This window comes from Mustela nivalis (assembly GCF_964662115.1).
Source record: "Mustela nivalis genome assembly, chromosome: X".
Lineage (NCBI taxonomy): Eukaryota > Metazoa > Chordata > Mammalia > Carnivora > Mustelidae > Mustela > Mustela nivalis.
Genome location: NC_139040.1, coordinates 59919324 through 59935130, shown reverse-complemented (window position 1 = coordinate 59935130; position 15807 = coordinate 59919324). Strand labels below are relative to the sequence as shown.

Genomic DNA, 15807 nt, shown 5'->3' with positions numbered 1-15807 from the left:
GTCAGAATGACTAAAATAAACAGTCCAGGAAGCAACATATTTTAGCAAGGATGCAGCGAAAGGGGGACCCTCTTTTCACTCCCGGTGGAATGCAAACTGGTGCAGCTATTTTGTAAACTTTATGAAAGTTTCTCAAAAAGTTAAAAATAAAATAAAAATAAAAATAAAAGTACGCTATGACCCAGCAATTGTACTACTAGGTGGTTAACCAAAGGATACAAAAGTACATATTTCAAGGGGTACATGCACCTGATGTTTATATCAGCATTCTCAATAATAGCTGAAATATGGAGAAAGCTCTAGCGTCCATTAACTGATGAATGGATAATGAAGATGTGGTGTGTGTGTGTGTGTATGTATATATATATATATATATATAATGGAATATTACTCAGCCATCAAAAGGAATTAGATCCTGCCATTTGCAATGATTCAGCTGAATCAATCTAGTACAAGGTTAAGAAAATAAGTCAGTCAGAAAAAGACAATTATGATTTCACTCATATCTGAAACTTAGGAAACAAAATAGATGGATATATGGAAAGGGGGAAAGAAGAGAGGGAAGCAAACCATAAAAGACTCTAAAGGACAGAGAACAAACTGAGGGTTGGTGAAGGGAGGTGGGTAGGGTATGGGCTAAATGAATGATGGGTATTAAGGATGGCGCTTGTTATAATAAATACTGGGTGTTATATGTTAAGTGATGAATCAATGAATTCTACTCCTGAAACCAATATTACACTATATATTAACTAATATATTTATATATATTTAACTATATATTAATTAAAAATTGAAATAAAAGATATATAGATGGCCAATAGACACATGAGAAAATGCTGCACATTACTTATCATCAGAAAAGTACAATTTATTTTATTTTTTAAAATATTTTATTTATTTGAGAGAGAGAGAGAGAGAGAGTGACACAGAAAGAGAGAGAAGAGTGTATGAGTAGGGGGAAGGAGTAGAGGGAGAGGGAGAAGCAGACTCCCTGCTATGCAGGGAGCCAGATGGGCTTGATCCCAGACCCCGAGATCATGAACAAAGCTAAAAGCAGTTTTAACCAACTCACTCAGAAACTCTGAAAAATGCAATTTAAAAACACATCGAGATATCATTTTATACCTATCAGATTGTCTAAACAAGAAACGAGTGTTGGTAAGGATATGGAGGAAAGGAAACTCTTGTAGCATTGGTAGGAATGCAAATATGTGCACCCCCTGCAGAAAATAGTGTGGAGTTTCCTCAAAATTTTATAAATAGAACTACCTTATGATCCAGTAATTGCACTACTGAGTATTTACTTCAAAAATACACGAATTCAAAAAAACACTCATTCAAAAGGATACATGCACCCCATGTTTATTATACCATTATATACAATAGCCAAATTATGAAAGCAGCCCAAGTGTGCAGTTAGATAAATGGATAAAAGTGTGATTCTATAAATAAATGAACATTACTCAGCTATTAAAAAAACAAAAAACAAAAATTCCTTGACATTTGCAAGGACATAGATGATAACATAATAAAAAAAATGAAAAATAAAAACAAAATCTGTATGTTCAACATAGGTTCTTTGTCCTTTGGGTTATAGATTAAGAAGAAACAGCAAGACGTGCTTGGTTTTTTAGAAGCTAACAAAATAGGATTTGAAGAAAAAGACATTGCAGCCAATGAAGAGAATCGGAAGTGGATGAGAGAAAATGTACCTGAAAACAATCGACCAGCCACAGGATACCCTCTGCCACCTCAGATTTTCAATGAAAGCCAGTACCGTGGGGTAAGTAACCAATTTAAACTCTTGTTTTATCAAATGGATCACCTTAAATCCATCCTATCCCTTTCACCCCACCTCCAATTTTGCATAGAGCCATTTCTCCTGTTCATCTCTTCATCCATCCTAGGCAGCTGGGTTATTTCTACTAGGAAGCAAATGGAGTCATTCCCCCCAAAATGTCCTGTAAATGCATAAATACAGACCTTGAATATATAGTTACCTTTCCATTTCTTTTTTTTACGATTTTATTTTTAAGCCATGTCTACAACCAACCTGTGGATTGAATTCATAACCCCAAGATCAAAAGTTGCATGCTTTATGAACTAAGCCAGCCAGGCAATCTGCCTTTCCATTTCCTCATCTTATTTCTATCTAGAGCAATGGTGTTGTTTCTGTTATGTCCATGAACAAGCTTCTGAGAAGTCAGCTGCTTATTTGGATTAAAAATAACTTAAAAAGAGTAATATCTTACTTCCTACTTGAAGCCAGTAATACTTTTATTTTGGTATTATTAATGAAGTTTTAGAAAATGTTATGTTAGGTAGTTAAACTCATTGAGAAACAAGGGAAACAAAAATAGGCTTTTGCTTTGTGACTGGTGCTTTCAAGTATGCCATCTTTAGTCTTTATTTAAGCCATAGAGTAGTTTCCTTTAATCTTCTGTTAATGTATATTTAACATTTAACACTTTATATTTAGCAGCTTATGGCCTTTCTGGGTTCCATGGCAAGTACAAGTATAAATATATATATATTTTTTCTCTTAAGGAGCTGGTTGGAAGTGAGGTTTGGAAAAGTCACACACACCTCAAACAATTGGAGTGTGGTTATGAATCCATAGCTATGTGGTGAGAGAATACAGAAAGCATTTGTAAGGCTTACAGGAATTTCCAGTAAAGAACTGTTTGCATTGTTATGTCCTCAGAATTAGCATGACTGGAGAATAAATGTATTATAGCCAGCAATCCAAATATTCTAGTTTATAGGTTTCCATGGAAGTAAAAGGATTCCTTTGGTGGGGATCTTTCTTTGTGTGCCAATTCTGAAAATTAAAGGGAGGGAACATGGCAAAAATGAGAATTTTACTGACACAAAATATTTTCTCTGTGAATTGAATTTTTTTTTAGTTCTGAGGAGGGTCCTGAAGATTTCATCTGTTGTTACTAACAGTACCAACGTGTAATGATGTACTCTGCAGATAAGAAAAAGGCAATTAGGCTATTCATTTAGATAGTGAAACCTCAATGCCTCTATAATTGAAATTTTTGTAAATGCTGTATCCCGGGAGCTGGAAGAGGCCTCAGAGGCCATCCAGTCCAATATAAGTCAGCATATATTCTTAACTTTTTTTTTTTTGAAGTAGATATTTTAATTCATTTGGCGTTAAAACCAAACACATTTTAGGTTATAAGGGTAACATTTCAAAAAACCCCATTGACCTGGTTTATTTCTCCTTCAGAAGCCACACTGTAAGGAAACGGAGTGTATTACACAAATCAGGTATCCCTGAGAAATAGGGAGCTGGAAAGGAAGGGGCAGGAGATGAGACTCAACCAAATAAATATTTGTTAATGGAAGAAGAATCCAATTTTTATAGAATGCCTGCTGTGTATCAAGCACTAAGCTAAGAGTTTAATAACAATAAAAATTAAGATTTTTCTCTATACAGACTCTTAGAGAGAAGGGTATATAATAACCATCATAGAAAGCGTATGATGTGTCAGTTATTATACTACATACTTTATGTGTATTTTATTAGTTAGTTCCCATACTAATCCCATGAGGTAGGTGTTGTTATTCCTGTATTATGGATGAAAAAATTGAGGCCTAGAAGGTTAACTGACTAGCTAAATCTGTTTTATTCTCAAGCTTACTTTTTCTGTTATATTACTGTATATGTCATTTTCCTATTTATACAAAGATTTCATTTTCATTATTTTCTTCCTACATTCTGTATTATGGTGGGGGATACTGATCTCAGTAAATTATATTTCCCAGTCTCTATTGCTGACTGGCAACCTATTAGGTTTGGCCAATTAACAGAATTGGTTGGAAGAATGGAGGACAGAAGAGAGGAAAAGCCAAGGTATTCACTTCCTTCCTGCTTCTGGAGGTGGCCATGGCAGTGGCTGTGTCTCCTTTGTGGTACCAGGTATCCCAGCTCCTGGTTTCTGTAAGATCATCTTCTGCAATTCTTCCTTTAGCCCTATAACTGTGGTAACATCTTCTTGCTATTGCTAATCTTGGTGGTTGCCTTGCTATTTCCCATTTGTCTTTCATCAGTTCCTTGGTAAATAAATTCTTCACATCAAATTCCCTTGTTTAAAACATCTCAAGGTCTCTCAACCTTGGCACAACTGACATATTGGGTTGGATAATTCTTGTTGTTGGGGGCTACCCTGTGCATTGTAGGACATTTAGCAGCATCTTGGCTTCCATCTATGAGCACCAGTAACACCCTCACAGTTGTGAAAAACCAAAAGTATCTCCAGACTTTGCCAGATGTCCCAGGGTGTAGGGTGGTGGATTACTTCCTACCACTGAACTCTGGCTTAGGTTATTATTTATAGACTGGAAATAACCAATCTACAACATAGATGAAGCTCTGTTATAGTAGGTAAAACATTTATAAGGATAATCTTGGTTCTGAAAAAGCTTCTGATATGTATATGGAGAACTGGAGCATTTTTTCATGATTAGTAACTAATATGATACCAATATATAGTAGAATACATTATGTATTAATCTTATTGAAATCCCAGAGGTGTAAACAAAATATCTTTTATTTTTTCCTCACGTGAATTCCTATAGAAGAAGCAGATGATGTCACAATTGGTTTTGTATACTCCTTGTAAATATTTTAAATTTGAATTCCGTAGGATTGAGCCATGTATAGATATGAAGATCTTCATGTTTTGTTTATCTTGTATTCTTAGCACCAAAAATGATTGCTATGTAATAGGTTCTCAGTACATATTTGCAGAATAAATTAATTAATCTGGCTTAATTGAGAAATGGATCATGTTCTTTTCTCTCAGAGTTACAAACCTAAGTCCAGGGCCAAAAAATGATAATATACATTGATCCCAAAACACTTGAAACAGACAACTAGATTAGCACTTTATGATCAGATTTCAGTATAGCTGAAACCTACTTTCTTTCACATGAATTTAAAGACTGGCATGGGTTATTTCTGTTACTTTGAACAAGCGGTAAGAAATACCTCTTCTGTGAATGTTGAACTCTTACAACTAGCATTTTGAGGTTCTTTTCAAGTGGTTGAGTGTAGAAATGATGTATATTGTCTGTTTACTTTGAGTAGTTTATAAGTCTCATGTGTCTCGGTATGAAATTATTGTCAAGATTCAATTAGTTTCACTTTTTGAAGAGTAAACTCATAGGAGGCTGTTCATAAATGTCTGCTGTTTAGGGTTTATTCCTTTGCCAACATGGAGGGAACACAGTAAGATGCTTTGAATCAATCCTTAGGGAGATTCAAGTAGCTCTGAACAATTCTGACTTTTTAAAAATAATCCCTAAATAAGAGAGATACTGATGTGAGGTTCCAATTTAGGGTCATCAGTGGCTTGAGAAATCCTCCAAGTACCAGAAATCCTGCATCTATCTAAACTTTATATCTCCAGATCCTCCAAGTGCCAGGACGTGACCCTGTAATTGATTATTTATTGGTGAGGGAATCTCTAGAGAAACCAGCAAATTATGAATGCTTTTTACCTCCAATAAATTAGCCAAAATGTCAATCTTAATTCTATGTGTTTTAAATTAAACAAAGTAAGGCCAGCTAGAGGCAATGGCTGTGTTTTATAAGTAGACTTGCTATTGATTACATTTTATAGTTAAATTTAGGCAATTCTTTGTGTTATTTCTAAAGCATGCTTGGTGACTTAGAGGATGACAGTGGAAGCCCAACCAAATTCAGTCATGTGGGTTTTTTTCTTGGATCCCTGAACTGAAACATCTTACTGGTTTGTTTGCTCTTCTGGTCATATTTCATGAAAATCTCATTCCTTTCCTCCAAAGACAGCATAGCTTTATTACTCTCATGGCCTAGCTAATATCTGGTATACTGTAGGTTCTGAGGATATCTCTACCTTAATCAATAACGAAAGGGAAATAATGCAAAACAGGAACAACACCCCCCTACCAAAAATAACCAACCTTTTACTGGTAAATTATGGTTGCTTTGGGCTGTGGAGAAAGCTACTTGTCCTCAGACAGATTTGAATGCTATATGATATGGAATAAGCCATTTTGCAGTTTCTGCCCAGCAGAACAGCACTTATTCTAACCCGCGTTAAATGGGATCTAATATGCCTTGCGTTTTCACTTCTCTTTCTAAAATTCTAGCATTTTGGAAGTTAGGTAGTCTGTATGCCCCACCCAAAAGGTTGACCAATGAGTTCATTTTGAATAAATTTATTCTTTTATTTACCTTGCTGGTTGTTTATTGCTAACTCTTCTTGCCTTCTTTTCATTAAGGACTATGATGCCTTCTTTGAAGCCAGAGAAAATAATGCAGTGTATGCCTTTTTAGGATTGACAGCCCCACCTGGTTCAAAGGTATGCTTCTTTTTTTTTCTCCCTACTTTATAAGCCATTTTATTGCTGCTGGGTTTTTTAGTCAGTGAGAGTTCTACCTTTATTAAGTACTCAGGTTAAACTAGAGGCAGTGTAACATGGCTGAAAGGAAATATTCCTTCTCTGCATGCACTTAATCCCAGGTATGGCAAACAGATGTGCATAATCAAATATGTAAAGTATAGGAGTAGGAGGTAGGTGGAGTGATTTCCTCATTGGGTTATCCAAAGCAACAAATTTATCATTGACCCATTCATAAGTGACTACCAATTTTAAAGACTCCATTATTTCAGCTGTCATGCATGGTTTTGTATCAGCAGAACTGATCTTAGTTTATAGTTCTCTTCTTGGCAGCATCTATTGTCTTTGTGTGAAAGCAAATGCTTTAATTAAAAGCATTTGAGTTTCAAAATTGGTCACTAAATTGCTGGCTAAATTTGGGGCTTTCTCCCTGCCAACAACAAATTAATTTTTCAAGTGGTAATGTTTCCAGGGGAGACCATATAAAGAAAAGAATAAAAAAATTAGATTATCTATTTAATGAAATGTCTTAAAGCTATGGTCATTAAATATTTCTTTGCCTTTCACCATAGGTCTATTCTATACAGGCTGGCTTAACCAGAACGTATGTCCCTGTTCTATCACTTTATGTTTTGTTCTTAGCAACTAATTTTATGTTAAACAGATTCTTTGAACTCCAACTTCTTCAATTTTCAGAGTCTGTTATTGCTCATGTTTTCAGCAGAGAACATTTACTAGCATTGTTTTTTGAGTCACTGTGAAATTCTGTTTCCTTGATGAAATTTCTTTTCCCATGGATAAAATGTCTTATTTTAGGCTTTGTATAATTTGAGTTGTAAGAAATGTTAAGTAAAATATTTTTGTTTTAATCAAGTTAGGAAAATCCAATTTAAATCATTGATATCAGTACAGATAAGAGGAAGTATGAAAGGAGAGATAATCTATTTTCTGTGGCTCATTACTCCCTCTCCTTCAATTAAAATTATGAGTAATTCATTTACTTACTCTTTCAGCAAGTATTGACTGCCAAGCACTAACTTGACATTAATAGTGGAACGAATACAGAGAATGAAGCATAGTCACTACCTTCAAAGTGTATTTAACCTAATGAAGGAAAAGTATACAATAATTCTACAACAAAAATGTCTGCAAATAATTATAATCAAACACATATTATGGTAAATTCTGTATACCCTGAATAAAATGTAGGTGACCAGAGGAAATAATAATAAATTATTACTAAGGAATTTGGGGAAAGTTTCACAGAGGAAATGATAGTTGAGCTGTTAGGATTCAAAAATACTGAAATGACACAAAGATGTCTTTCACAGAGGCAGCAATAGGAACCACTGCATTGGGATGTAGCTTCAAATGATGGTATGTTCAGGAAGCAGAGTGTAGTGCAGTTCATCTCCAGAATAGGGCATATTAAATAGAGGATGTGAGATTGGCTAGGTAAGTTTGACTAAATTATAAATGCTGTGTTAGGTACTTTCAGCTTTATGCTCTAGGTATACAAAAGCCATGGCAGGAAATGGGGGAAGACAATGATAAGTTTATCTCTGCATTTTTAAGATGTGATTTTATCTATGTCTTAAGAAAATTGGAAGTTGAACAAACCATAAGTGACTCTTAATCTCACAAAACAAACTGTGGGTTGCTGGGGGGAGGGGGCTTAGAAGAGGGAGGTGGGGTTATGAACATTGGGGAGGGTATGTGCTATGGTGAGTGCTGTGAAGTGTGTAAACCTGGCGATTCACAGACCTGTACCCCTGGGGATAAAAATACATTATATGTTTATAAAAAATATATAAAATAAAATATAAAAAAAAGAAAATTGGCAGTTGTATAAATTGTGAAAAAAATGGGGGAAATTAGATATTAGAGATAGGCCAACCCATTATATAGTCTTGAAACTTTGAAAACAAAGTTAAACATCCAAATATAGGGTCAACAAAAACAGTTTGTTTACTGAATGAACTAGTGCTTTCAGTAAAAAATGTGTTTGTAGGCATGCCTGGGTGGCTCAGTCAGTTACGCAACTACCTTCAGCTCAGGTCATGATCTCAGGGTCCTGGGATCAAGCCCCACATTGGGCTCCTTGCTCAGCAGAGATCCTGCTTCTCCCTCTCCCTCTGCCTGCTTGTGCTCTCTTTCTCTCTTTCTCTCTCTCTCTCTACATACATACATAAATAAAATCATTTAAAATATTTAAAGAAATAAAAAAAATTTAAATTAGTTTATAACAAGTTGAAAATAGAGTTACTGTATAACCCAGCAATTGCACTACTGGGTATTTACCCTAAAGATATAAAGGTAGTGATCTGAAGGGGCACGTGCACCTGAATGTTTATAGCAGCAATGTCCACAATAGCCAAGCTGTGGAAAGAACCTAGATGTCCATCAACAGATGAGTGGATAAAGAAGATGTGGTATATATATACAATGGAATATTATGCAGCCATTAAAAGAAGTGAAATCTTGCCATTTGCAGCAACATGGATGGTACTAGAGCTGAGCGAAATAAGTCAATCAGAGAAAGACAATTATCATATGATCTCCCTGATAAGAGGAATTTGAGAGGCAGAGTTAGGGGTTTGGGGGGTAGGGAAGGAAAAAATGAAACAAAATGGGATCGGGAGGGAGACAAACCATAAGAGACTCTTAATCTCACAAAACAAACTGAGGGTTGCTGGGGGCGGGGTGGAGGGGTATGGAGAGGGTGGTTGGGTTATGGACATTGGACAGGGTATGTGATATAATGAGTGCTATGAAGTGTGTAAGCCTGACGATTCACAGACCTGTACCCCTGCGGCAAATAATACATTATATGCTAATAAAAATAATTAATAAATAAATAAGGGGTTTGTGTAAAGATACACTATAATACAGTACATAGCTGTTTTTACTGTATAATTAATATTCTAATTATGTTAGGAGACTGAACTTAACCATAGCTAAATGTGACTATTTTTCTCCTTTCTTCATTTTCCAAATAATTAACATACATTGTCTTTTTTTTTTTTTTTTCTTTCTTTTTTTTTTTTTTTTTTTATAAACATATATTTTTATCCCCAGGGGTACAGGTCTGTGAATCACCAGGTTTACACACTTCACAGCACTCACCAAAGCACATACCCTCCCCAATGTCCATAATCCCACTCCCTTCTCCCAAACCCCCTCCCCCCAGCAACCCTCAGTTTGTTTTGTGAGATTAAGAGTCACTTATGGTTTGTCTCCCGAATTATTCAAAACCAATGCAGTGGAGAACTTGATATTTAAAAGTACCTTATGACAAATATACTTCCATAAAATAAATCCTTCTGTGGAAGACAGTTTTTATATTTTTTTGTATATTGGATGCATTTAAAACAGTGCATATTGATACTTACAAATTACTCTTTTTTATTAATACAAAAGTTTATTCCTTAGTACTAGCATTTCTTTATAGTGGAGGTGATTATTTTCAGATATGAAAGAAAATATTGTATTTATACTAAAAAGTAAAAATTTGGTGATATCATGTTGAGAGAAAAATCATTAACTGTTATTCACTAGTATGTTGATGGAGTAGAGAACACTGATTAGAGAAATGTTCTCATTAGCTTTGGTTGAACCACCCTGCTTTAGGGAGGAGCAATGGAAACTCCCTCTGCTGTGAGATTTGAAGCATTCCTATTTCCACTAAGCCCATTCTATTGTACTACATCTCCAAGAGAAATTCTATATTAATTTCACTTAGCTGTGGTGTTGGTGCTAGTTATTAGGCAAGAAGTGGAGTGGAGAAAAGCAGGAAAGAAGGATGGATGTCTGCAATGGGCCAAGCACTGAGCTAGACACTTCACATACATCTTGTTTTATCCTTATATCATACTTATGAGCTTGGTGTCCTCAATGGCATTTTACAGTAGAGGAAATTGATGTTCAGATAATTTAAATAATTTGTTCAAGGTTACATAATAATTGAGTAGCAGAGCTGGAATTTGAACCCAGGATTATCTGACTCAAAATCAGTGCATTTATAGAATAATGTTTATATTAAGAATAGAGGAGGAGGATGCCTCATATCTCTGTTTCCAATCTCTCTGGTTGGTTACATAATCCATGAACTATAAATATTGGCACATCTGTGTAGTAACAAATATTTCAGCCCAATTACATAAATGGTGTATAAAATGTAATTAGAAAACTAAATAAGGGTGCCTGGGTGGCTCAGTGGGTTAAAACCTCTGCCTTCAGTTCGGGTCATGATCCCAGGGTCCTGAGATTGAGCCCTGCATCAGGGTCTCTGCCCAGCAGGGAGCCTGCTTCCTCCTCTCTCTCTGCCTACTTGTGATCTCTCTCTGTCAAATAATAAATTTTTAAAAATCTTTAAAAAAAAGAAAATGAAATAATTTAAAGATGATGTATTAAAAAGATAAACCATAAAGAACTTTGAATTGTCTTTTTGTTTTGGATGTTTGTGCTAATAATTTCTTCCATTAAAATGGATAACTGAGAACTAAAGTATTTATGACAAATTACACCAAAGATTGATAGGATGTGATTTTAGGGAATTAGGCTGTTTCCAAAATACTAGTTACTCAGGGGCATTGGATGTGTAAAAGAAAAAGGACATCACATTAGAACATATTTACATATAACTACTTCCCCAACTATATGTGTTAGGATTTTGAGGGATCTTGGTGTAAAATTCATTCTCTGTGCAAGGAAATTCTTGGAATTTAATTTCATAAAATGAAACAAAATGTATAATGTGGGTCTAAGATATATTCATCTTGACCGCCAAACACTGAGTTTGATGTTTTAAAAGAGCTCAGGGCTGCTTTTTTTTTTTTTTTTTTTTTTGGAAGGGTATTGGAAGGTGAGTTAGTACAGTGTCTTCTCTAGTATCCTTCTTTCATTTCTCCATTTTTTGTTTCATAAAAATCTAGCATATTTTTTTTCTTTTTCCCCTTTTTCTGGGCATAGTATCAGATGCCCATTTTGGAGTATTCAACTGTCCCCACTCCTCCTAAGACTATCAAGTATTCAACTTAAGGCACATGTTTATTATGGTATTGTCTAGTATACACGATTTTTACAACCTAACTCTGAAGTAACTTTCACCAAAGTCACTTTTACCACCCATCTTTAGTTCCACAAACTTTTCCTGCAATGTATTTTGTGTCAAGTACTATGGTAGGTGCCGGAGCACATCAATAGGTCAGAGTTCCTATGCTGGAGATACTCATTGCCCAGAGGAGAAGAATAACAACTTGACCTCTTCTCCTGCCTACAGTTGTAAAATTTAAAAGCAACAATATTTTAACAAATAGCATATTTTTTGAAAGAATCAAGAAGATCAATTTCCAAGTAATTTCAACCTTAATTAAACAAAACAATTTACTGTAAACCTTAGGTGACAATGTTGTGGAACAGCCAGTTTTGGTGAAAAATCATACAGAAAAGAAATCATCTACTTCCAAATAATATATGAACTATACTTGTAAATCACTTGCCTTTATGGAATTATTTCAAACAATTAGTAATGACTAGGCAGTCTTCTATTATAGCTGCTTCTAAGCAGAAATTTCTACTTTATGGTTTTTCCTTTTTTAAAGATTTTTATTTATTTGAGAGAGATCTAGAGAGAGAGCATACACACAGAGGGAGAGGGAGAGAGAGAACCAGAGTCCCCATTGGGCAGGGAGCCTGATGCAGGGCTGGATCCCAGGACCGTGGGACCATGACCTGAGCCAAAGGCAGACAACTGAGCCACCCAGGCACCCTTTACAGTTTTTCTACTAAGAATTTTTAGGCAAGGCAGTCTTCTCCAGAAGCCATTTTTGTTTTTGTTTTTGAATATTCTGTTTTGATAGGTGACCCTGGTGGTGGGTGATATATGTATATCCTCTGTCATGAAAAGATGATTCCTATTTTTTTTTATTATGTGAACAAGGCAACTCACTGAAATATATAATCTAATCTAACCTCAAAAAATATATTCTGTTTTAAAAAATCTATTTAAGTTTGAGAGAGAGAGAGAAAGAGGACACATGAAGGGGTGGAGGGAAAGAAACAGACTTTCCACTGAGAGCAGAGCCAGCCAGAGGACTCGCTAGATCCCAGGACCCTGAGGCCATGACCTGAGCAGAAGCCGAGTCAGATGCTCAACAGACTGAGCCACCCAGGCACCCCAGCTTTTGAATATTCTTAATAAATTAAGTTAATATAATTTATCCACAATGTACATAAATGTCCCTTCTTAAATATATCTGTTTTGTTTGTTTTTCATTTCAGGAAGCAGAAGCTCAGGCAAAGCAGCAAGCATGAACCTTAAACATTCTGCCTTAAGCATCCTGAAAAAGGAGTCTCTATTGCTTTTAAAATCATCTTGGCTTCAAGAGAAATCAGCTTAATGTTGAGATAATAGATTAGTTGGTTTTTTCACATGCAAACAATCATAACGAATACATAACTAAAATATGAATATTGTGATGAGGCTAATGGCAGGTGTGCATAAAAATATTAGATGTCATGGAACAGTATTGTTATCTTCCAAGGCATTTTATGTACTTCGGTTACTTTAAAAAGCGAAGACCTGTCCTTTGTTTGTGGTATTATTATTGCAGCTTAAGTATTTCTGTAGCTTTATGTTGAGGAATTTAAAATACAGAGTGAAAGAAAGAATCCATCTCTTGTCCCCAAATTGCCTCATTAATTTTAGTTAATAAAAATATGTACATTTTTTTATGGTACAGTCACTTTTGTTTTGTTTTGTTTTGTTTTGTTTTAATTTTTATTTGACAGACAGAGATCACAAGTAGGCAGAGAGGCTGGCAGAGAGAGAGAGGGGGAAGCAGGCTCCCTGCTGAGCAGAGAGCCCAATGCAGGGCTTGATCCCAGGTCCCTGGGATCATGACCTGAGCCGAAGGCAGAGGCTTAACCCACTGAGCCACCCAGGCGCCCCAAATATGTACCTTTTGATGTGAAGTTTTTGTGATTGAAAGGTACCTGCAGGTAATATTTATGATATGTTAGACATTGTAATTTCTTATGGTAACTATAACATGCCTATTATTTTGTAATTGAAACTGTATGTAGTAAACCACAGGTTTTCTAGGCTTCTAAATGTAGCCTTTCATTGTATATTTCAGTGATTAGAACAGATGACCTCCTACAAAAAATAGATGCATTCAGTTAACAAGTTCCCTGCTTAACTGCACAGCTATAATGTGATCATGTTTCTAAGTTGCTTGCCCAGTGATACATGTGAATATATGTTAGGAATGTATGATAGCATGCAAGTTTAAAATGGCAACCTTTTGCAAAGAGCTCTGAATTTTAATTAACTACTGTAAAATAGGTCACAGCATTCAGTGCCCAAGACTGGTTTTTGTAGGATCTTTGCTAAAAAATTCTTAGCATTTCCTCCTTAAAATGACTTATGATCACGAATGCCACTACTTCTTAGATATTTGATATTTTTTTCAGTTTAGGCATATATTGCATGAAATTATTAATGTAAGTGGAAAGAATATTTTATATGCTTCTATTACAGTGAATAGCACAAGTATTAGATTAAAAACTTCCATTTTTAAAATTTTAATCATGGGGCGCCTGGGTGGCTCAGTGGGTTAAGCCGCTGCCTTCGGCTCAGGTCATGATCTCAGGGTCCTGGGATCGAGTCCCGCATCGGGCTCTCTGCTCAGCAGGGAGCCTGCTTCCCTCTCTCTCTCTCTGCCTGCCTCTCAGTGTACTTGTAATTTCTCTCTTTCAAATAAATAAAAAAAAAATCTTTAAAAAAAAAAAAAAAAAAAAATTTTAATCATGAAAACTTCTAAGAAAATAAGAAACATTATGGCTTAAATTACTTACCCAGAAGATATACATATTATACTTTAATTACATACTAAAACTTTAAAAAACCCTTTTAATTTAAATTACTTTATCATATCATTTGATATATTCAAGTCTGTGCTTTTTGCCAAAATCAGCATATAATGAAGATATAGCTTTGTTTACTGAAATTCAAACTTGACACAATGCTTTAAAATAAATTCAGTCTTTTTAGAAATATAATCTATGTGTTCCTAGAGTTTCTAAATAGTATAATAGTAATTTTAGATGAATAACACATGTTTTAAAAGGCGTCAAAGGAGAAAATAAAAAAAAAGAAACAAAATAATTTGAATGAAATTTCTAAATTTCCTTTTTAAAATTCGAAATTTTGCTACCCACACTAGCCTAGCACAAAGAGCTATTCCATTGTTTTGTCTTCAAAAATAGGCCAGGGAGAACTCTAGAGAAAACAGGATGCCTTGTAACAGATTCTGGAAAATGCTAAAAAAATGTTTGGTGACTATCTTTTCCTAAGCTTTATTAAAAGTTGATTATACTACTTGCGATATTCTATGTGGACATTTCTTTATACTTACTCATTCAAAAATTGTATTTCAGTTCATTTAAATTATGAGAAAAGTAATAGTACTAAGTTGAAATATTCTTAAATGATAATAACAAATAATATAGCAAATCACTATTGCTTTTGTTGGCTTATTATCCTAACATTAATTATGGTGAATTATTTTGATATTATAAATGGGAATGTAAGACATAATGCTACCAACATGAATAGTGAATCATTCCTCCAGCAGTTCAGAGTTTTATAATACCTCCCTTATACTTTTTAAAACATTGTTATTCATGAGACAGATATTCAACAAGAGAAAGAAATTAACATTTAATTCAATTGTTTAATACAATTTTATAGTTTTATTACGTGCTCAGAATAATCACAGTGGAGGGGTGCCTGGTGGCTCAGTGGGTTAAGCCTCTGCCTTCAGCTCATGTCATGGACTCAGGGTCCTGGGATCGAGCCCCACATCAGGCTCTCTGCTCAGCAGGGAGCTTAGTTTCCCCCCTCTCTCTCTCTCTCTCACTGCTTTCCTCCCTGCCTACTTGTGATGTCTTTCTCTGTCAAATAAATAAAATCTTTAAAAAAAACCTATAATCACAGTGGAGTATAGAAAACAATTTCAACCCACTTTTCATCCTTCAAGTTTACATTGTCTCCAATGAAGCATTCTTTTTTTTTTAAGATTTTGTTTATCTATTTATGTATGTATTTATTTGAGAGACAGAAAGAGAGAGAGAGCACAAGCGGAGGGAGAGGCTGAGGGAGAGGGAAAAGCAGAGTTCCTGCTGAGCAGGGAGCCAGATGCCTGGCTCCATATCAGGGCTCTGGGATCATGACCTAAGCTGAAGGTAGACAGTTAACTAATTGGGCCACCCAGGTGCCTTTCCAATGAAGCATTCTATAGTTTGTACTTAATAGTTTAATTTTCATTTCAATCCAAATTTTCACAAGATAGAATAAGACACTATAATATCTTATAATAACAATAATATAATATTGCTACT

General features: G+C 35.1%; 1 protein-coding gene across 1 annotated transcript in view; it reads left to right on the top strand.

Annotated features, from left to right (window-relative positions):
• SH3BGRL (SH3 domain binding glutamate rich protein like) overlaps positions 1 to 13148 on the top strand; it is a 103423-nt gene extending 90275 nt beyond the window's left edge. The window contains exons 2-4 of the mRNA XM_082715998.1: positions 1601 to 1786; positions 6283 to 6363; positions 12685 to 13148. Coding sequence (XP_082572124.1) covers positions 1601 to 1786; positions 6283 to 6363; positions 12685 to 12717 — 300 coding nt within the window. The 3' untranslated portion in view covers positions 12718 to 13148. The remainder of the gene's footprint in view (positions 1 to 1600; positions 1787 to 6282; positions 6364 to 12684) is intronic.
• Positions 13149 to 15807: the final 2659 nt, after the last annotated feature.